This window comes from Giraffa tippelskirchi, chromosome 4 (genome assembly GCF_054371585.1).
Source record: "Giraffa tippelskirchi isolate mGirTip1 chromosome 4, T2T-mGirTip1v1.2.pri, whole genome shotgun sequence".
NCBI lineage: Eukaryota > Metazoa > Chordata > Mammalia > Artiodactyla > Giraffidae > Giraffa > Giraffa tippelskirchi.
The window spans coordinates 23,017,999-23,041,612 of record NC_137278.1 but is presented as its reverse complement, the minus strand read 5'-3'; the positions used below and the strand labels follow the sequence as shown (position 1 = coordinate 23,041,612).

General features: G+C 42.3%; 1 protein-coding gene across 9 annotated transcripts in view; it reads left to right on the top strand.

The window, feature by feature from the left end:
• The first annotated feature begins 14,808 nt into the window (after positions 1-14,808).
• NBAS (NBAS subunit of NRZ tethering complex) overlaps positions 14,809-23,614 on the top strand; it is a 325,229-nt gene continuing 316,423 nt past the window's right edge. For 2 of the 9 annotated variants that reach the window (XM_081595913.1, XM_081595911.1), the window contains exons 1-5: positions 14,809-14,935; positions 17,384-17,438; positions 20,320-20,356; positions 23,140-23,217; positions 23,563-23,610. In XM_081595913.1, the coding sequence (XP_081452039.1) occupies positions 14,819-14,935; positions 17,384-17,438; positions 20,320-20,356; positions 23,140-23,217; positions 23,563-23,610 (335 nt within the window). In that variant the 5' untranslated portion in view covers positions 14,809-14,818. Of the gene's footprint in view, positions 15,095-17,383; positions 17,468-19,919; positions 19,939-20,319; positions 20,357-23,105; positions 23,218-23,562; positions 23,611-23,614 lie in introns of those variants that run through there. The other 7 variants (XM_081595916.1, XM_081595914.1, XM_081595912.1 and 4 more) reach the window with 5 other exon arrangements.

Here is a 23,614-nt window from a genome sequence, read left to right as displayed (position 1 = left end):
GGATGGCTTTTCTCTGTTCCTCAGTAACTAGCACCTCAGGTGAAAGATTCCGAGGCTGGGGGCTAGAATCATCTGAAGTTTCCTTCACTCACATGACATACCCGATGCTGATAGCTTTGTTGGATTCGTGATCTCTGAAGAAGAAGATTTAGCCTTGGGACCAGGGATAAGTCTTGATCACTCAAGAGCTTTTGTGTAGCAGAGTTTTATTAAAGTAAGAAAAGGGACAGAGAAAGCTTCTGACACAGACATCAGAAGGGGGTCGGAGAGTGCCCCCTTGCTAGTGTTAGCAAGGGAGTTACATACTTTAATTAGTTATTACAATAAGTCAAAAGGATGTCTCAAGGTTGTAAAGATCTGACTAGACCCTCTCCCATAATTTACATTTTAAGATAACAGGATTAGCCAGAAGGTTTTTCAGGAAGGAGAAACTGTCCTCAAGCAGGATACATTGTTGTTATTTAATCCCTAGTACAGAGTTTAAACTGAGTTGTGTAATCATCAGTTCCAGGCTTAAAGAAAAAAAAACAAAAAATGTTTTCTGTGACTAAGACTAAGGAATGTAGAGGAAAAAAAAAAAAAATTGTCCTTTCCTCCTCCTTGAGAATTCCAGAACCCTATCTCCTCCTGGAGAACCCCAGACCCCTCTCTCCTTGGGGACCCCGGGCGTCTTATCAACCTGCCCAGGAACTGACTCAATACACACGTCACAACAGCCCCAGCTGGGGCTGTTGGCCAGCGGTGGCCCCTCCACGTGGCCTGGGCTTTCTCACAACATGGTGGTTGTATTCCAAAGGCAGCATCCCACGGACCATGAGGTCTTTAATGACCAAGCTTCAAAGGTTAAGCAGCATCACTTCCTCCTCGTTCTACTAACTGAGTCAGTTACAAAGGTCTGCCAGGTTCAAGGAAATCATAGACCCCACCCCTTAAAGGGGGAAAGTCAACATCTCCTTGCAAGCCCAGCACGTGGACAGGGTACACATTGGTGTGGCCATGTATTAGAGTTCTTCAGAGAAACAGAACCAATAGGAGGTGTGTATGTGGAGAAAGAGATTTAAAGACACTCCTCACGCCATTATGCAGGTTGGCAAGGTCAGAATCTACAGGGTGGGCTTTCAGACAGGAGAACCAGGAGTTGCCAGTAATGCAGTTCAAGTCCAAAGGCTGTCTGCCAGCAGCGTTTCCTCTTGTTTGAGGGAGGTCTGCCTTTTGTTCTATTGAGGCCTTCAACTGCTTGGACAAGTCTCAACTTTATCCAGACGTGTTGACACATAGAATTAACCATCACAATTCCATCCCTTGTCAGTTTGGCACCCACCCGTGTGCATGCTAAGTCTCTTCAGTTGTGTCCAACTCACCCATAGGCATCTCCCTAAATCGCACTTAATTGCAAAATAAAAGTAAATAAATAAATAAATACAACAAGGTCATACATCTATGTAACATGATACAACTGTCCTGTGTACAACTGAAATACTTTCCTCAGGGGACGGTGCAAGGTCCTTGCATGAAGTTTACTCTTCTTGATATCTTGTTATTTGAATACCATGATGTAAAGTTATCAATACTTAAATACTATGACATAAAATAAAAACATCTTACATGATAAAGGGATAAGAAAGGGTATGAAATAAAGCTATTTGCTTTGTGCGTGTATGTAAATATATACATATATATGTATGTTTATGAACCACATATTCATAACAGAATAGGAAAGGAATACTCATGACAATTGTAGTCCACATTTCTGAAAGTGGACATGTAAACAAGGAGGACCTGTGAGACCTTCTCAGAGCAAGCTCTTCCCCCAAATCCTGTGTGGTAGCTCCTCTCTGAAATAGCCAAATAATAGTATCTCACGCATGTTTCCTGGGGCTCCCCTGGTGGCTCAGCTGGTAAAGAATCCGCCTGCAGTGCATCATCTTTGACATCATCAATCCTTAGGTGCCAGTAGGTCTGGGGCTAGCATGCTTATACTGTCAACTTGTTACTTTCTTCCATTTGGTGGGGGCTTTTAGCAGCTGAAAAACGCAGGAAAGTGAAAGTGTTAGTCACTCAGTTCTGTCCCGACTCTTTGAGACCTCAAGAACTGCAGCCCAGCAGGCTCCTCTGTCCACGGGATTCTCCAGGCAAGCATACTGGAGTGGGTTGCCATTTCCTCCACCAGGGGATCTTCTCAAGGGAAGGATCAAACCTGTTTCTTCTGCACTGGAACAGGGATTCTTTACCATTGGGCCACCTGGGGAGCCCTCCCTCACCTGGAGGGCTTGTTAAAATGCAGACATGGGGCCATCCTCCCCAGAGCTTCTGATTCCTTAGGCCTGGAGTTAAACCTATCTCTTGCATTTCTGACAAGTTCCCAGGCAGATGCTGCTGCTGCTGGCTGGGGACTATGGTCTGAGAACCACTGTTGTGGATAAAACCAATTTTAAGCAAGACAGTGATGTGACAAGATTTTTGTGTATCTCTTGCAGTGATTCTGTGAAGCCTAGATTTGTGTAGGCTCCATTAACAGGCTTTCAGTCATATACATAAAATGTAACTGAAAGTTGAATGAGGACCAAGAAAGTCTGTCTGACTGGAAATGACAGGTAAGAGAAATGTCTTTAAACTCTCCAAGCTTGATGGCTCACTGGTTTTGACTGGAGTGGGGGAGGAGGGGAGAAGGCAAGAGGAGTAAATGAGAGAGGGAACTTCTGTTTTTTATGTATTTATTTGTTCTATTTTATTTTATTAACTTCTGCTTTCCCTGATAGAGAGGAGAAGGGGGCCCTTTTGCAAATGTTTGTCCTGCTGTTGGGAAAATAGGAGGAGGGCAGGGAACTTCTCTTGTATTTCCTTCTTCTAGTTGCTTTTAGCTCAAAATAATCCTTAAGCCAAAGTGGCATATTTTGGGGTGGTATATTCTGGTAAATGCTTGGACTGCTTAGAAGAGGGTGGAACTAGAAGCTAATTTGCATTTAAGGGCTAAATGGGAAGTGTTTGCTGTGAGCATAATGAGAGGCTGCGAAGAAGTAAAGTTGAGCAAAAATTAGGCATGGATGTGGCATGAAAAGATGACTTTATGTTTTAACCCTAATCATAAAAGAAACCTAAGAGTGGTTATAGGCTAAGGAGAAGTAGCCATTAAAGAAGGGAATGAGGAAAGATGGGATACACTTAAATTAAGCCCAGCTTCAAAAAACAAAGAAGGAATTACAATGGATAGAGGGATTTGATCAGGAGAAAGACAGACTTGAGCTCTTTGCCATGGAGATTATCCCCACACACCTGGCAGTCTGCCATGACACTAGTGTCCAGATGTAGCCCTTGGTCGATTTCACGCTCTAACATCCAGTCCTAGACTGACAGAGACTCGACCTCAGGTGAGAGTTCAAGGACGAACAAACTCTTGGCCCAGGCTACTGCTGCTGCTGCTGCTGCTAAGTCGCTTCAGTCGTGTCCGACTCTTTGTGACCCTATAGACGGCAGCCCACCAGGCTCCACCATCCCTGGGATTCTCCAGGCAAGAATACTGGAGTGGGTTGCCATTTCCTTCTCCAATGCATGAAAGGGAAGTGAAAGTGAAGTTGCTCAGTCGTGTCCGATTCTTAGTGACCCCAAGGACTGTAGCCTACGAGGCTCCTGCATCCATGGGATTTTCCAGGCAAGAGTACTGGAATGGGATGCCATTGCCTTCTCCTGGCCCAGGCTGACTCGGCTTCTTATCTTCAGTAAAGACTGAAGTTCCCTGGTTTTAAAATACAGCATAAATGTGCTGCTGGGAAGTTTCCTCCCAAAGCATGGTGATTTGGGCATAGCACCTGTGCTCTGTCAACTGAAAAAAATGCACAAGCTAAAATTTGAGAATTATGTTTTATCTGGAGGACTTGCTGGGGACTTAAGCCTGGGAGATGGCCTCTCACATAGCTCTGAGAGGGACTGCTCTGAAGCATAAAGAAGCCAGGATATACAGGAGTTTTTGCAACAAAATCCTGGAGGTTGGAACACGAAAAGATTAAGGTTAACTAAAGAAAAAACAAACATTCTCAAGTTAGTTAGCGCTTTCTACATAGGAGAAGATACAGGAGTCTGGGCTCATTGAAATCACTCCTTTCATATGCACCTTAACTATTTAGGGCCAGTATCCTGTTACTTTTCATCCTGAATCCCCTAAGGCTGCACAGTCTGGGACACCTACAGTGACTGATGACTCGATGGAGGCATCCTTTGTATACTGACCTGGCAGGTGACATTCTTTGTTTATAACTGTTTCAACAGTTTAGAGTTTTTTAGCCATAATTGTGATATTAACATCCAAAGAAAAACAATGTCCAGAGAAGATGACTCGGGTTTTGAACACAGTTTCCCACAAACAGCTTCATTGAATCCTTGTTCTCTAGATGAATGTTTCCATTGTAGGTTTTCATCACAGGCAACTCAGGGACAGACTGAAGGACTTGACCATAATTTCATTATGATTGTAGTAAGGAAAACAATCATAGCTCATGAGTGATCTGTTCATTGAGAGAAATTTTCCCTGAGCCTATATTATTTTGTTGGAGGAAAAAAAAATGATTTCTTAAAGTTACAATCTCTCTTTTAAGCAAAAAGGGTTAATCTGTAACAGTTTTCACCTAACCATGAATAATTCATGCAGTCAGCCATTGTCCCTGCCCACAAAGAAATACAGCACTTTGGTTTTGTAGTTGCCTTTTGAATTTTTGAATTATTGGTGTTATTTGAGACTCCCTAGGCGTCCACAGTCTGTGGGCATGAATGGTGGTCATCATTGGAACACGAAATGCTGTAAATTTCACTGGTTTTGTTCCCAGCTGGTGACATGGGACCCTCCTTCATTTGTAAGATCCTTACCATACACTTCCCGGGAGCCCCAGAGGCATCTTCTACATGTTGGCAAATGAGTCCATTCCTTTCGGATTCTGCCAGTCACCTCCCCTTGGGGCCATTGTTGATCTGCTGTCTGTGGTCTGTGTGCCCGTGAGCTGCTGAGTCATTTTTGGCAAAGCTGGGGAGAATATCTTCCCCTTTATGTTTTCCTCTGTGAGGTTCAGAGTGTCTCATTTCAGGCAGATTTTTCAGAGAAGACATCCCGAAAGAATCCCACAAACACCAAGAGCCCTTGCTAAAATATAAAAGCAAATACATAAGGTTTAAAATGAATGGATGAGTTTGTCAGAAAGTACAGGAAACCCAGGGTCTTGGCAACAGGCAGGAAAATCCATGGAAGAAGCAAGCAGTAAAGTCACCAGCTGCTTTAGGGATGGAGCTCTGATTTCGAGGCTGACACAGAGATGGGTGGGATGGAGTGGAGGGGCTGGGGTCAAAGCCTTGGGCCTGTGAAAGAAGGGGAGTTGGATCATTGATCTCCTTGCATAAAGGTGGGATCCACGAAGAGCTACACAATTAAAAATACATCTCATAAAACAGAGGCAGACAGCAAATAAACTTGCTTGCCCAACCTGGAATATGAATAGACATGAAGGTGTCTTTTGAAAATTTGTGAATGTAAGTTTGGGTCACATTATTCACATCAGTTGTAACATCTGAAACAGAGATTCTTAAACTGGACCCAAGTCTCACAGGTGCCTTGCAAAAGTGAAGGCAAGTCTTCCCAGAAGGAAGGTACCCTCTAATCCAGGCCTCAAAAAATGCTCACAGGTTATATTCCAAAGCATATTGAGTGAACAATCACACTCACACACACACACTACATAAAGAAACAAACCACCATGAGCAAGACTCAGCAGGAAGAAAACACCTTTAAAGACTTCAGGAATTAGAAATACCAGGTATCAGGTAGAGAATTTGAATTATGCTTGATGTATTTCTAAAAGTAGGAATTGAAATATAAATAAGAAATAATCAGCTAACAAAATAACCAGCGTACTTGAATTTTAAAAAGAACTTCTAAATATAAAGATTGGGAAAGATCCCCTGGAGAAGGGAATGGCAACCCACTCCAGTATTCTTGCCTGGAGAATCCCATGGACCGAGGAGCCTGGTGGGCTACCTTCCATAGGGTCACAAAGAGTAGGATATGCCTGAAGTGACTCAGCACACATTCGTGCGTATATAGTAATTGGTATGAAAACTTGGTGGAATGATTAAATAAAGACTAAGATGAGAACTGAATGAGTGAACTGAGAGAGATGAAGAAATGATACTGAATATAGAGGAGAAGCACACACAAAAATATAAAGTGCAACGTACATGAGAGAATGGTGTCCAGGCAATATTTGACGATGTAATGATTGACTAAAGCAAGCAAATGAAAGGAACAGGGAAGAAATTATATTCCAAACTTCTGAAACTTCCCTTTTTGAGATAAGGGGAGGGTGGAAGAGAATAAGCTGTGTGTATGAGGAATACATTTGGATGTGTATACGAGTGTGTGATGTGTTAGCTTAATAATTATTGTACCATCTTATTCCAATGGGAGAATTTTCTCTTTATCTTTGTTTACATTTGCTTATTTACTCTATCCTTTCCTGTCTCAAATGGATAGGATTTTTTTTTCTTTTTAAAAATTCTGTCTTATGGTTTGGAAGATATGTGTATTTCTCTCATTCAAAGGGGAGAAGGTAATGGCACCCCACTCCAGTACTCTTGCCTGGAAAATCCCATGGACGGAGGAGCCTCGTAGGCTGCAGTCCATGGGGTCACTAAGAGTCGGACACGACTGAGCGATTTCACTTTCACTTTTCACTTTCATGCATTGGAGAAGGAAATGGCAACCCACTCCAGTGTTCTTGCCTGGAGAATCCCAGGGACGGCGGAGCCTGGTGGGCTGCTGTCTATGGGCTCGCACAGAGTCGGACACGACTGACGCGACTTAGCAGCTCATTCAAAGAAAATATATATTTAAGAGTATACTTTTCTATCAAAATCTACAGTTTTTAGCATCTCCATCCCACTCTCAAATAAGAAAGGACTTTATCACACCATCTAATGGACTCTCCCTCCCATATCCCTTGATTGTGCTATCAAAAATTGTAGACTTACATTTTTCTCCAAAATTTTATTATGAAAGTTTTCACATATAGCCAAGTTGAAAGACTTTTACAGTGAGCACTCATGCAACCACCAAGATCCTATCATCAATATTTTCATGCTTGTTTTATGACATATCTTTCCATTTATTCATCCAGTCTATCCATTAATTCATCTTACTTTCTGATGCTTCCAAGCATATTACAGATAATTACCTTTGTTTTTTAAGCCAAATAAAACAAAAGAGCTATTCTTAGTAATATGTCAATAGTTGATTAGTTTACCAGTGTATTTTTTTACCAAATTTTTGCTCAGCTCTTATTGACTACTTAGCTTTGCACTTCTCACTGCATGTGCCTCTGGTGTGGCCTATTCCCCAGCTTGTTCCCTATGATTTGTGAGTGAGGAAAACTGGGGGAAAGGGCCTGTGTGAATTGTGCAGTGACTTAGAGTAAATGAGCTTTAAGCGAGGGGCTGGCGATTTCGTCTTAGCTAATACCATACTTGAACTTTATGACGTCTATTTGCCTGCCAAGAGCCATTATGGCAATCTTAGAATATTTATAGAAGGACGGACTGAGATTCTTCAGGCTTTCTGGAGGAAATAGAATGTCTTGGTTTGCTCTGCATAGTATTTTATCATTATGATTATAATTTACTCTCTTCATAAATACCTACTATTCAATACATAAAGAGTTTACTGTTCAGTCAAGTACAGATGTATGACATCTATAAGAGGTGGCATTTAAATGTCCAAATTCAATTTTACTGTGCAATTTCAAAGTTAAATGGAAGCAGTTTCATCTGGTGAATTAGCCTCTGAGGTCTCTAATAGGCAGAAGTGTAAAGGGTTAAATGCAGATCATTAATGACTTCTGGCTTCATAGGCTCTTTAGCTGATGGGAATTACTGCTGAGCTCCTACAAAATGAACCTATTACTTAATGATAACTCTATCTGGAAGAATTAAGAGGAGGAAGATGATTCCTTCATGTGAGATATTGCTAAGTAATTTTTGTCTGATTCTAAGATAGAAATGTCTATGGCCATCAACAAAGAAGAGAATCTTTCAGTTCCTTTTAGAATGACTTTTCTATGGGTTAAAATATCTTTAAACCAGCTGGGAACTTCAGCTAAATTAAGTTGTTAGATGGCCATGGTAATACATGGCAACCAAACTCTTATGTATGATGTATTTAACCTTCCCTTGTGGCTCAAATGGTAAAGAATCTGTGTGCAATGCAGGAGACCTGGGTTCGATCCCTGGGTTGGGAAGATCCCCTGGAGGAGGGCATGGCAACCCACTCCAGTATTCTTGCCTGGAGAATGCCATGGACAGGGAAGCCTGGAGGTCTATACAGTCCATGGGTCACAGAGTCAGACACAACTGAACAACTAACACTTCATTTGAAAAAAACAAAACAAAACACTCTAACACCTACCTCACCCCTGACAGAACAGAACAGGTTGATAATATTTCTGTCCCACATGTTGGTACTTCTGGTCATCCAGGACAGTTCATATCCACTTTTCACCACCAAAATGCTTCCTGTGACGTTCTGTGGTGTGAAGAAAGGAATGCATAACCAAGACCTGAAGAACTGTGTTTGAATTTTGGTTCTGTTGTGACCTTGAAGTTCTCTGAGTTTTCATCTCAGATGAAATGGGATCTGAATCTCTCCCCAGAGTTTCTATTTATCCACATCAGCAGTGGCTGTGAGGATGAACGGGCTCTGTAAGCCATGAAAACTATCAATGTATTTGTTGATAACACTATCAATGTATTACTAATTAATAACTCAACTTAAGCAACATTGCAGAGATCCATACATTACAGATTCTAAATTAAGGAAATCTGCAAAATCCACTGATAGAAATATCAAGAGAGGATTGGTTTCAAGGCATTTGGAGTTTAGCTCAAATTAACTTAAGGTGACTGCAGTGGCTTAACTGGGAAGATGGAAGCACACAGATGTCACTTATTTCAGTTATGTTAATATCAAGTGAGGGGCTTCCCAGGTGGCTCAGTGGTAAAGAACTGGCCTGCAAATGCAGAAGATGCAAGAGACTTGGGTTCAATCCCTGGGTCGGGAAGATCCTTTGGAGAAGGAAGTGGCAGTCCTCTCCAGTATTCTTCCCTGTGACAGAGCATGCAGGAAATATCAAGTGAAGTCTTCCTCTCTCCTCTGTTTTGCCTCAACGTGTTCGTTTCATTCTCTTATGAACCTTGCAGACAGGCTTCTCCAGCCCCCATTGTGAATACGATGGCTGCCCTCTCTGTTCTCTGAAATTTGTGATCCAAAAAGGAAAGATGCTTTTTTCCTCCACTTAAATCTCTTAAAAAAAAAAAAAGAAAAATGGAAGGGAAGAATTCTCTGCCCAATGCTAGAAGTCAGGGGATTGGGGCTCTTTTGAGTGGGCAGAGTTGGATTAAAGAGGCAGAGTTTGGGGCCAGCTAGGGCTTTGTTTCTGGTTCTGGTGTACAAGCTATGATAAATGGGTAACAGTGAGGATGGAAAAAGCAACAAACACAGTGTAATGATGGTAAAAGAAGGGCCGTTCTTCTGGGCAGACACAAGGACAGCTGTCACCATGAGCACGAGGGAGGGAGGGAGAAGAGAGTCATAACCAAGAGTCTTGCTGTCCTTAGGAACCGCCCAAGGTCTCTTCATTTAATCAGCCACCCTCCTGTTTACGATCAGTCTGACCATCTATTCTGTTTGTTCCATCATCTTGATTTGTTCAGGACAGTCCTGTTTCATGCCTGTTTTCACAGCAGAGTTATTAGAATCATCCCTTTTCATTTTAAAAAGTATCTCAGTTGGGAAACTAATTAGTTGCTGTGCGTGCTAAGTTGCTTCAGTCCTGTCTGACTCTGTGTAGCACCCCCAGGCTCCTCTGTCCACGGGGATTCTCCAGGCAAGAATACTGGAGTGTGTTGCCATGCCCTCCTCCAGGGGATCTTCCCAACCCAGGGACTGGACCCTTGTCTCTCATGTCTCTGGCATTGACAGGTGGGTTCTTTACCACTAGCGCCACCTGAGAAGCCCCAAATAGTCACTGTAAATAAGACCAATCAGCCACTTGGCTTCAGCCACCCAACCCATCTTAAATCATCTTACTCCTTTGACTCAGCTGAACTTTGATTTGCGATTTGAGTTCTCTGCCTTTGCTTTCCAACCTCAGGGCCTGATAGTCTCCGTCTGGAGCTCTTCTCAGGACCTACGTGTTTTTACCACCTTCTTCCTTTCTTTGGTCACCTCACATTCTTCCCTGCCCTGGAATATTCTGGATTTTAAATTGTGGTGACAAAGACTTTATAACTTTCTGCTCCCAGCACCTCTGTTAGTAGAATTTTCCTTCCCAGCATTGCTCCAAGTTAAATGTCTAATCGCTTTCCAAATAATCCTGTTCCTGCTTGTGCTTTTGTTTCTTCAAAATATAAGCCCCCAGAGGTCAGCCAGCTATGACTTTGTCTCCGGTTCTGGTGTACAAACTATGATAAATGGGTAACAGTGAGGATGGATAAAGCATCACACACAGTGTGATGATGGTAAAAGAAAAGAAATTCTTGGTGATTTATCTGTGGCTCTCTCCTTTGAAGGAGCATCCTTTGCCAGCTTCGTTACCTCCGGGCTGCGGTTGTACTCATCAGGTCAAGGTAGTGAAGAAAATGAATGAAGTAGAACGCAATCTCAATTTCCATCCGATAAAGGATGAGATAGGGAGGAGGAGTAAGGAGCCAAGGAGACGCAGGTGTGCAGAAGTGGGAGAGGGTGGTACCGAGGTCCCGGATATTCTGGGTTCACCCCCTCGCACTGTGTTCCCTCCGTGGGGATTGTGTTTCCACCCCTTCACCTTCCGCAGGACGCGAGGTGAGAAGTGCTCGCTGAGGCTCCGCAACTCGTCAGCCTGAGTGAGATGAGGAGAGATGTCTGGTATTTACAGTTGAAGATCTGATAAAAGACACAGCTGCTGAGAAGAGAAGTACCGTGGGAGGAGAGGATTTTCAGGAGAAGTCTCTCATTTCTTCAGAGCTCCTAAACCCCTTGTAATTTCTTAAGTAATAAGGATACTAGAAGCATCTCTTGTTCTAATATTGTCTTGGACTACAACCCTCACACAGAACTCCTAAAACCCTTATAAATTCTTAACTGAGACGTACAAGGAGCATCTTTTGTTCTAATGAGTTGACTCTGAGTGGGCTCCTGGATGGCAGCTGGTCACCAGAAAGATCAAGTCATGATTCAGTTCAGTTCGGTTCAGTCACTCAGTCGTATCCGACTCTTTGCAACCCCATGGACTGCAGCATGCCAGGCCTCCCTGTCCATGACCAACTCTCAGAGCTTTCTCAAACTCATGTTCATTGAGTCGGTGATGCCATCCAACCATCTCATCCTCTGTCGTCCCCTTCTACTCCTGCCTTCAATTTTTCCCAGTGAGTCAGTTCTTCGCATCAGGTGGCCAAAGTATTGGAGTCTCAGCTTCAGTATCAGTCCTTCCAATGAATATTCAGGACCGATTTCCTTTAGGATGGGCTAGTTGGACCTCCTTGCTGTCCAAGGAACTCTCAAGAGTCTCCTCCAGCACCACAGTTCAAAAGCATCAATTCTTCGGCACTCAGCTTTCTTTATTGTCCAACACTCATATCCATACATGACAACTGGAAAAACCATAGCTTTGACTAGCTGGACCTTTGTTGGCAAAGTAATGTCTCTGCTTTTTAATATGCTGTCTAGGTTGGGCATGACTTTTCTTCCAAGGAGCAAGCATCTTTTAACTCCATGGCTGCAGTGACCATCTGCAGTGATTTTGGAGCCCAGGAAAATAATGTCTGCCATTGTTTTCCACTGTTTCCCCATCTATTTGCCATGAAGTGATGGGACCAGATGCCATGATCTTAGTTTTCTGAATGTTGAGTTTTAAGCCAGTGTTTTCACTCTCTTCTTTCACTTTTATCAAGAGGCTCTTTAGTTCTTTGCTTTCTGCCATAAGTGTGGTGGCATCTGCATATCTGAAGTTATTGATATTTCTCCCTGCAATCTTGATTCCAGCTTGTGCTTCATCCAGTCCAGCATTTCTCATGATGTGCTCTGCATGAGAGGTTAAATAAGCAGGGTGACAATATACAGCCTTCACATACTCGTTTCCTGATTTTGAACCAGTCTGTTGTTCTATGTTCAGTTTTAACTGTTGCTTCTTGACCTGCATACAGATTTCTCAGGAGGCAGGTCAGGTGGTCTGGTATTCTCATCTCTTGAAGAAAAAGCAAGAGAGTTCCAGAAAAACATTTACTTCTACTTTATTGACTACTCCAAGCCTTTGACTGTGCGGATCACAACTGTGGAAAATTCTTCAAGTCATGATTAGCAGCTTTTAATTTTTAGTGTCTGCTTCTTGCCATCCTTCAGAGAGGGGAGAGGGGCTGGAAATGGAATTAATCATTGATCACACATATGTGAGGAAGTTTCCATAAAAATCCCAACAGTAGGGGCTTCTGAGAGTGCCAGACTGGTGAAGTCATCCACAATGGGAGAATGACGCATCCCAGCTCCACGGGGACAGAAGCTCTAGTGTTGAGGACCCTCCCAGACCTCACCCTGTGTATCTCTTCATCAGGCTGTTCACCTGTATCTTTTGTCATAACCTTGAACAGAAAATTTAAGTAACTTTCCCCACGTTTTGTGAGCCTCCATACACCTTTGGTGATGGGAAGTGTCAGAAACAAAGAGCTTTGTGTAAGAAGTGAAGGAGAAGCCTGTGATAAGAAACACATTGTAGCAAAGAACTTTTTCCCTTACACAAGGGGAAAGCTGACTCTCTTCCATTTTAGCGCCTATAGATACACAGTAGAGCGCTGTGTCCTGGCAGAGCCTACATCTTAGTGAAAGGGGGCAGAGAATAAACAACTGTAATAAAATATAAATTATATAGCATTTTGGGTAATGACAAATGTTAGAGAAAAAAAAATGTAGAGTGGGTAAGGGAGATCTGGAGTGCTGGAGTTCAGGAAGGGTGGTTACAAATTTAAAACGAGCAGTCAGGGTAGGCTTCAGAGAGAAAACAGTTGAGCAGAAACTTGGGGATTAGGGAGAGAGGGGCAAATATCTTGTAGAAAGCCTTCCAGGAAAAGGGAACAGCCCTTGCCAAGTCTTTAAAGATGATGTGTATCTTGCGGGCTCAGAGGGTGGTGGGGGAGCAGGAGATGAGATGAGAGAGGAAGCGGGAGCAGGCAGGTGATACAGGACCTGCTTTGAGGTCATCTAACTTTGGGAGCAAAGGAGCCCTAGACTTCCCAGCTGAGGCTTTTAATTGCATCTCTGCCTAATGCATCTTGATGCATATTAGGCAATATAATTCCTGCAACAAATCTTCAGTATTTATGTTTCTTTTGAATGTGATACAGTACTAATTCCCTGGCATAGGGAGAGAGCAATTGGCCAGGTGGCCGTAGTAAGACTCTCTCACTCCACTCCACTCCCGTCCTACAGCTGGGATCATTTGTGATACCGCGCAGGCGCATCCTGGTAGGCCTATACAAGCACCACCTGGAAAAGTTCTTATAGGAGAGAGTCAAGTAGAGCCAAGTCGCATTGAGTTGCGCAGTCATCTTTGCTGCTGTGTCAGCTGTTAGAGAGTAAAGCTTGTCTGCCTTGCATCTGTGAGTAAAGAATGTCTGTGGTTCCTATGGCTCCTTGCATCTTCTTCCAGCTTCCCTGCACACTCTGGGCTCAGCAAACAGTGAGATACAGCGAGACATCTGGACACTGTATAAATTATACAGGTTACAACAATCTTTGCTTACAGTACAGGACTTTTCTCAGAGAAGCACTTGTTGAACGAAGGAATGAATAAATGAATGAAAAAATGAGATTAGACCTGCAAGTAGGTTCTCAACCTATTATTTCAACTTTATTGCCCCTACACCCTTTTTTTGACTTGGTTTCTACTCAGCTGCTTGCTCTTTCAACTAGATATTTTTGCCTCTTTCCTTACCCCATTCCCCCCTACTTGAAATGCTCTCCCCAGACTCTCCACTTGATTCTAGTTTTATCTGTTAAAGATTCCATTTCCTCCAGAAAGTCCCTCTAGACCCTCTGGCTTTTTCTGAACTCCGATAGCATCATTCTTCTGATACCTTTCTTAAAATTCTTTAATTTTTATTTGGCCACATTGTACAGCTTGCGGGAACCTAATTCCACCACCAGGGATTGAACCCTGGAAACCCACATCAGTGAGAGCCTGAGTCCTAACCATTGGACCACCAGGGAATTCCGGTGATATCTCTCATTAGTCTAATCTGTTGCATAGGATAACTTTCTAGTGTTTATTTAAAAAAACACTGTCTGCCATCTTTGTATCAGTTAGGCAACGAATACATAAATGGCAGAACTCAGGGTGTTAGTCCTGTAAGGTCTTTGTAGGTCTTCACAGAACCTTTCAACTTCAGCTTTTTCCACGATAGAGGTTGGGGCATAGACTTGGATTCCTGTGATGTTGAATGGTTTGCCTTGGAAAGGATCTCAGGGAGATGGTTATATCACTTTTGTTTTACAGAAACTGACTGGGTAAGAGAGGTTGGGAAGTGCCTGAGCTATGCAATTAATAAACAGGGAGCGCACCAAGACCAGGATGTAAGTTGTACCCCAAGGCAAGCGACAGGTTGGCTCACCTCCTCAGAGAAGAGTTTTAACTCCGCATTTCCTTTTCACCCCCGGTTAACTCCACCCCTTTCCCCGGGAATCAAACGCGGCACAGCCGCGGAAGCTTGTCCTCCGTGGCTTGCCGTAGTGGCCCTGCCCCAGCGCTTGGTGGGGCCAAATATGGCGTCCTCTGAGCCAGCGCCGACCGTGAATCCAGGCGCTGCGGAGGGCGAGGAGGAGACCATACTCTATGACTTGTTGGTCAACACCGAGTGGCCCCCGGAGACGGAAGTACAGGTGAACCAGGCCCCTCCGGGGCTGCGGCCAGCTTGGTGCTGGCGCTGCCCCGGCAGAGCCACGTAGCCGGAGCCACGTAGGGTGGTGGAGCCGGGCTCCACCGCTTGTGCGGTCGTCCTGGCAACGGCACTGCGGCTAGCGGGGGTCCGGGTCCCCCAGGTGGGGTTTTCTGGGATGCCTCCTAGAATCCTAATTCGGTTGTCCGGGTGGGGCGGGGGGCGAAACCTCGGGCTCTGAGGCACGTACTTGACCATGCCGGTTCTGTTTCACCGTCCCTACTTGGAGGGGAGGCGCAGCGTTGGACTCGGGGGTCCTTCTCGCACCGAGACTCTAGGTCGTCCCTGCCCGGGCCAGGCTGGGCTGGGTAGGGCTGCGCCTCCCCTGCTGCGGGAGGATTTTTTCCAGGACCCTGCAGTCATCTCAGCATCTGCTGGGCTTTCGTGGAGCGCGGCATAAATCTTTGTTCCTATTTGAAGCCCGAGTTGTGTCAGTTCTTGTGTTATTTCAGTAATTAATGAGTGTATGTCTGTCCGTGTCCCAGATACTGTCAGGCGCTGCGCTTCCGAAGTGAGTAACTTTCGTGGTACTTGTGGTCTTAGACGGAAGACAGTGTAGTAAACTTTTTCATCACCTGCTGTAATATGCACTTTAATAGCGACGTAAGCAAAATGCCCTGGGGAATGAAGATTTATAAGCTGCGGACCCGGGGTTGGGTTCTGTGTTAGAAGAGGGGTCATAAGGGTTGGTAATCTGGACCTTGGGGTTATTAGTTTCATAGAAAGGACCTCCCAGGCACAGGGTGGAGATAAGAACTAGGAATCTACATTTATTAAACAGATATTTATTGAGTGCCTAACGTGTGCCAGTTGCTGGTTTAAGCTCAGAATATGCAGCAAGATCGGAAAGGACTTTCATTAAAAATCATGGACTCCAGCCCATACGAATTATTTACAACCTCTTTTCCGAATTTCTGTACTGGAGAAAGTACTGCTTCTCCTGTAAAGTTTATAAGTTTTTCTTTAACCTCCTTCCCACTGCAGTTTCTTCTTTATGGAATATTTTGTAGGCTGGCAGAGATCCTCATGCATAATTTTTTAAAAGTATTTACATAGTTTCTGTTTGTGTTGAACAGTTGATATTTTGTATCATGCAGCTGGAAAGTTCTGCTGCCACTAATTGAATAGGATACCTTTCCACACCTGAGCACTCACTGGTTAATTACAATATTGTTTCAGAATGCTTAACGTTATAAATTGGTTAAAGAAATATGCACACATCAACTTACACTGAAACCTCATAACACTTTTTTGTTTGGTTCTGTTGGTTTAAACTGAACTACAAGCTCTTGAAAGGCAGCTACGTTTGACTCATTTTTATATCCCTTCCCCAGACCAAATTTTGTCTTCTGCAGAGTAAATGGTCGATTAATGTTTGTTGAATAAAATAACTTTTTTGTGCTTTTAAGCCATATCTGTCTGCACTTGGTGACCACTAGTACATTTTACGGTTTATAGCGCCTACTATTGTTTAACCTATAATATGTTTGTTCTGTACTTAAGGAACTATTTAATACAGCAGTTATATATCAGTGTGACTGTTTGTAGTATTTTCTCTATGAATATGCAGCTGATATTCAATAAATTTGCTTCGGGGCATGAGTTTATTGATCCATATGATCACTTTTTTCTGCAAGCAAAGCTTCTTTTAGGCCTTTGTAGTCCACCAAAATAGACTGTGCCAACTAGCAACCAGTGTGGGTCTTTGCCCTTGACTTCTAGTCTTTATTTTCTTTCATTCCCTTTCCTTCCATTTCCTACCGCCCTCTTCCTTTTCTCCAGTTTGTTCTCTCTTCTTTCTCTTTTTACCTTTTGAATATTTATAGTTATATAATCAACCAGTTCAGGGCATTTGGCTGTAATAAAGGATTTTTTTTTTTTAGGTGAATCCTGGCTTCTCGGTCATTCTCTCAAAAATAGTTGTGAGGAGATAGATTAAGGAGTTACAGGAGCACTAAAGAGAAACTTACCTTGCCTTGTAATTTCATAAGCTTTACAGTGCTACCACATTCGGAGAAGGCAATGGCACCCCACTCCAGTACTCTTGCCTGGAAAATCCCATGGATGGAGGAGCCGGGTAGGCTGCCGTCCATAGGGTCGCTAAGAGTCGGACACGACTGAGCGATTTCACTTTCACTTTCCTTTGTCTTTGCACTGGTGTTTTGATTTAGAAATATTTTCCAACCTCAATCCCTGTCCTCTCTTGCAGAATTCATTTTGACAAATGCCTGTATTTCTGCCATGCTCACTTTCCTAGTGCTGCTTCTCCTGGTTTTATTTCTATCTATAAGTAGTTTTATAACTTGTACCCAGTACTGAGTATTAGCAAAGAAATATAACTTACTGTATAAGTATCACTAGAAAATTCTCAAAAATTTTTTTTCATTTGCAGCCTAGAGGCAGCCGGAAACATGGTGCATCCTTTATCATCACAAAAGCAATTAGGGGTGAGTATGGCTTATTTATTTATGATATAGTTTGCTTAACTATTTATGATATAGTTAGCAGGTAGTTTTTTTCCTATTCTATAACTGTGCTCTTTTAAGAAGTTTGAAAATGTGTCCTTTTGAGTTTTAATGTAAACTCAGTTACTAAACTAATTACTTTTAATTTGCCTGATTAAAATGAGTATTAATAGCATGAATGTTGCCTGTTTTATAAAAAATGCACGTGTTTTAACTATATATATGTCTTAAGTATGCATATGTGTGTATATATACATGTGCACATATATGGATATATTCTTATGTTTATACAGACATTTTTTACAGTTTATTTTTAATTAAAGGATAATTGAATTACAGAATTGTGTTGGTTTCTGCCATACATCAACAGGAATCAGCCATAGGTATACATATGCCCCCTGTCTCTTGAACCTCCCTCCCACCTCCCGCCCCATCCCACCCCTCTAGGTTGTTGTCACAGAGCACCAGTTTGAGCTCTGTGAGCCATACAGCAATGTCCTGCTGGCTGTTTTGCATATTGTAGTGTATTTGTTTCCATGCTACTCTCTCCATTGGGAGAAGGCAATGGCATCCCACTCCAGTACTCTTGCCTGGAAAATCCCATGGACGGCGGAGCCTGGTAGGCTACAGTCTATGGGGTCGCTAAGAGTCAGACACGACTGAGCGACTTCACTTTCACTTTTCCCTTTCCTGCATTGGAGAAGGAAATGGCAACCCACTCCAGTGTTCTTGCCTGGAGAATCCCAGGGACGGCGGAGCCTGGTGGGCTGCCGTCTATGGGGTCGCACAGAGTCGGACACGACTGAAGCGACTTAGCAGCAGCAGCAGCAGCACTCTCTCCATTCATCCCATCCTCTCCTTACCTGCTGTGTTCACAATTCTGTTCTCTGTGTTTCTATTGCTGCCCTGCAAATGGGTTCATTAGTACCATATTTCTAGATTCCATATATATGCATTAATACATTTGTTTTTCTCTTTCTCACAGTCTTCATTCTATATAATAGGGTAGGTTCATCTACCTCATTAGAACTGACTCATATGCGTTCCTTTTTGGCCGAGTGATATTCCATTGTCGATGTGTACCATAGCTTCTTTATTCATTCATCTGTTGATGGTCATATAGGTTGCTTCCGTGTCCTAGCTATTGTAAATAGTGCTGCAGTGAACATTGGGCTATGATTTTCTCAGGGTATATGCCCAGTAGTGGGATTTTTGGGTCACATGGTTTTATTCCTAGTTTTTTAAGGAATTGCCATACTGTCTTCTATAGTGACTGTATCAATTTACATTCTCACCAACAGTGCAAGAGGGTTCCCTTTTCTCCACACACTCGTCAGCATTTAGTGTTGGCAAATTTTTTAACGTAGGTTAAAGTATGGCCTGAGTTTAACCATTGTGGATATGGTCTAGAAGAAACGAAGAAAATCAAACTCAGAACTACAGACATTGAAGGTGAAAAGAGCGTGATAGACCGTTTAAGTGTTTTACGTCGTTTTTCAGATACATCTGGTCATAGTTACTCAAATTGCAAATTTGATTAACGAGGACAATAGTTTAACTCCCGACTGACTTCACGTAGCAGCTCACAAGACCTGAGAAAGTATTAAGCACTAGCTGATTGGGCTGCTGCTATGAAGGCTTTGTGTATATTAATTGATGCAATCCTTTACCAGACCACAGGATGGGTGCTGTTAGCAGTTTGTTTGTAGATGAGAAAATTTGCCCAGGGTCATGCATTTGGAGTCTGACTGCAGTTCTTTCTGGATCCAGAGCCCATCCTTATTATACTGGGAAATTTTAGCTACTTATATAGAGAAGATGCAGTTTCAAAGGAGTTTAGTACTTGAAATTAACTATAATTTTGTCTTCTGATAAAGATAATTTTATCTTCTGTTACAAGAAGCACTTAGCATATTCAGTTTTCATTATCAAATGTGAAATTTTGAAAATTTAGGAAATGTATAAAAGTAATAAAATGTACTAAGTTTAGGAATATAGACCAAAAATTAGAATAAATGATTCCTCATTTTACCACCTGGAGATAACATCTTATCCTTCAGACCTTTTGCTTTTGTCACATGCATAACCATGTACACAGTTGAAGCTGAAACTCCAATACTTTGGCCACCTCATGCGAAGGGTTGACTCATTGGAAAAGACCCTAATGCTGGGTAGGATTGGGGGCGGGAGGAGAAGGGGACGACAGAGGATGAGATGGTTGGATGGCATCACCGACTCGATGAACATGGGTTTGGGTAGACTCCGGGAGTTGGTGATGGACAGAGAGGCCTGGCGTGCTGCAGTTCATGGGGTTGCAAAGAGTCGGACACGACTGAGCGACTGAACTGAACTGAACCATGTACACAGGTTCACACATATGTGTACATTTTAAATGGAATGGTATAAAACATTGCTTGTCAATAATGTGTTAGTTTTTGTTTCCCATGGACTTCCCCATTTTAGGCATTATTATTATTTTTAAGTATTTGCTGTAAAGTGTAAAATGGTATCATAATCTTTATGCAAGTACTTTGATTTTCATGGGTGATCACTATGATTTCTATTCCATGGTTTTATTAAACCCTCTTAGGTGAAATTTAGTGTCTCAAACTACTTTTACTTGTACAAAGTTTTGAATGATATGGACTTGAGACTTAATATAAACAAGTATATGATCTTGTGAAAGTTATCATGTATATTAGATTATGTTTATTCTTGTTGAGAGTTGTATTTTCCATGTTTTGTTTTGTAATGACTTAGTTTACGGTGTATTTTAGACTTATTGTCAATAAATCTAAAATAGAAAATGATTCCCAAAGAATAGCTCATTCATATTTGGCTTTGCTGTTTCTTTTTATTACAGATCGTTTATTATTTTTAAGCCAATATATCTGGTACAGGTGAGTTGTCAGCGCTTCAGAGAAATGGTATGAACAGCAAATACAAACAATATTATCCTATTTATTATTGAAGTTTTCAGAATTGAGTCCCAGATTGTGATATGGATGCTGACATTCAGGTGAACCCAGTTTATAAAACAGACCTATCAAACATTTGGTATACCCTGACAAGATCATTCGGTAAATGTAGGGTAATTTTCGATCCCTTAGTCATTATTGAGACTATCTCATGACCATTTCTGCATTCTCTGAATGTTTTCTTAGCCTTATCTTGAATGCACACATTCAAGAACAGATGGACCTATTCTTGCATTATCTTTTTAAAAATCTTTTTGTTCTTACTGTTGTATCAGCTCCTGTAGTCGGTGTTCAGTTGCTGTGCATCAGAGAAGGGTCTGTTAGGTTTCAGTTCCTGGGAACTTCTTAGTTCTTTTGAGCGTTAAGTATGTTTTTAGGCCTGGTGCTCATTTTCGAAACAAGGAGATGATTAATCGGACCAAAGATGTATTTTTGCTTTTAGATGCATGTGAAGGAATTGATTTATAGAATTATTTCCCACAGATTGCTTTTTCCTCAAGGACAGCTAATCTTAAGAGCTCTAGAGATAACGGGGTTCTAGTTCTGTAAAACAAACCTTTGGCTCTTCCCTAGGTTACCTCCAGTGCTTTTCTGCTTTTACTGTGTGAGTGTGTATGCAGGCATTGAATTTCTTACTGAATTGTGTCTTATTCTGGGGGATGTGGAATGTGATAGAGAACTGAATGAGAGAGAGGGTGGTCGTGGGCAGGGGAGGGTAAGAGGTAGGCTGTTTTTCCTGGGCTCACCGGGCTACACTTGCTACTGCTGAGCACCCTAGGTTAGGGATGGCAGAAACGATGTCTGTTTAGGGTGCTCCTGAACAGTAAGTTCTTTTGTTATTTATTGAGGAGGAGGACTTGCAAGAGCTCCCTCTGACGCAAGCCTTGTCCTGCGTGTAAACACCTTACGATCGGTGTCAGGAGGTGTCTTTCTCGCGAGAAGTCCCTTTCCTTGCCCTGGCCGCATTGATCAGTGTGCAGACTGCACCACGAGGTGATTATCTAGCTCTCCGTGGTGTGTTTCTTTCAAAAAGCTTGTAGTGAGTTGTTTTGCTCCTGAGTTTATGATAATTATATCTAAAAGGCCTCGGAGCCAATATTTGTTTTGAGTGGCCTTTTCAAGGTTTTTTTTTTTCCTTTCAATCATGAAATATTAGAAACAGACTGAAAATTATAGACAATAATACAACTGTTATGATTGTATCCACATCTGAATCAAAGCAGTTATCGCCCTTCTGCCATATTTGCTTCAGATGGCTCTGTTTTTATTTTTATGCAACATGTTAGAGCTCAAGTCCACTCCTCCCCACCCCCACCTTTGCCTGTCGTCTTCCCCTCCAGAGGAAATTACCATCCTCATGTTGACTGTATCACAGGCATGTTTCATATCTTTTTAATAATATTAAGTACCTCATGGCATTAATTGTTTTGTCTTAAAAAACGAACATAAATATACCGGATGTAAATTGCTAATATTTTTTATCCTATGTTGTGTTTTCTAATTTCCATAATGTTTTTTTCTTTTTTCCTGTTTCTCTTCCCCCATCGAGTTATTTTTTCTTTCCCACCTATTTTCTTGATTTTCTTCATGTGTTGCTGCTGCTAAGTCGCTTCAGTCTTGTCCGACTCTGTGCGACCCCATAGATGGCAGCCCACCAGGCTCCCCCGTCCCTGGAATTCTCCAGGCAAGAATACTGGAGTGGGTTGCCATTTCCCTCTCCAACGCATGAAAATGAAAAGTGAAAGAGAAGTCGCTCAGTCCTGTCCGACTCGTAGCGACCCCCTGGACTGCAGCCCACCAGGCTCCTCTGTCCATGGGGTTTCCCAGGCAGGAGCACTGGCGTGGGTGCCATTGCCTTCATGTGTTACTCTTCTAATTTGTCTGATCTCCTGATTCACGTGTGGTGGGTCTTTTCCTTGTATCTTTTGTGAATGATGCTATTGTGAGCTTATGCTTGGGATCCTTGCAGCATGTGAGTAAAGTGAAATCACCGTCCAATCTTTCATGTAGTAAAGACTTGGGGTTTTGCTTTTTCATTAGGAGGTTTCATTCCCATCCCCCTACAGATCAAAATTCCTCGCAGAGATGAGATTCTTGAAGGTCTCCCTGGGTCCCTGGTGATGTTTGGCTTGTTCCCCTTGCTCTGACAGCACAGTCTTTTGAGGGTCCCGGCCTCTGCGGGGGTCTCGCCTTCCACTCCCGTCCTTCCTGCGGCCCCTCGCAGATGTTTACTTTCATTTTTAGTTCTGTTCCTCTCATTGTCCTGTGCCCATTTCCAACTTTGTTCTCTTTGCATTTGTAGTTCTTGGCAGATTTCTGTTTCTCTCTGTGAGTTTAGTGGTGTACTCGAGTTTGTTTTTGTTAGAGTTGGAGCCTGTATTTCTGGCTATGCATTGCAGAAAGTGTTTCTTATAAGCTAACTCTGCTGTTACTGGCACCCTCAAATATCTTTTCCTTAGAAAAAACATATCATTGACCACATAACCAGGGTTTTTTTTGGTAATAGAGAAATGTATGTGGTCAAGTTTCAGATATCGAATTAGTTAACTTTCAGTTTTGAGTTTGCCAATATTCTGTTTTTATATTCTAACGGAAAAAAATCCCTCTCGTTCACTATAGATATATATGCTGTTTATAATATTTACCTACTATATGTGGTTTTCATGGTTAGATTTTCTAAATTAGCTAATGTGTTGTGGTTTCAGCCCTGCGCCTTTCTTGCTTCCTGATGGACTGGTTCGCTTGGTTAATAAACAGATAAACTGGCATTTGGTACTTGCAAGGTAAGGATGCATAAAATTCACCTAATGTTTCTCTACCTGGATTAGCATTTAAATTCCATTATGGATATTAATTTTGGGGTCCTTATGGCTTGCTCTCTTGGTGTTTTATTGTATATAGATTCCCTGTGTTACACATGATTAATATTGTTTATTAATGCAACTCTGTTGAATTATTTTGGATGCCTTTGTACCTATATACACATCTAATTATAAGGTCAGAAGTTGGATAATTAAAGATGAGAAAAAATTTGAAAATGATTTTAACTTCTTCAAATGGTTCCATCTACGATAATGAGAGCTACAGATACTCATACAGGGATTTGTTTCTCTTTCTCCCCATGAAAGCAATGGGAAACTCTTGGCCGCAGTTCAAGACCAGTGTGTGGAGATCAGGTAA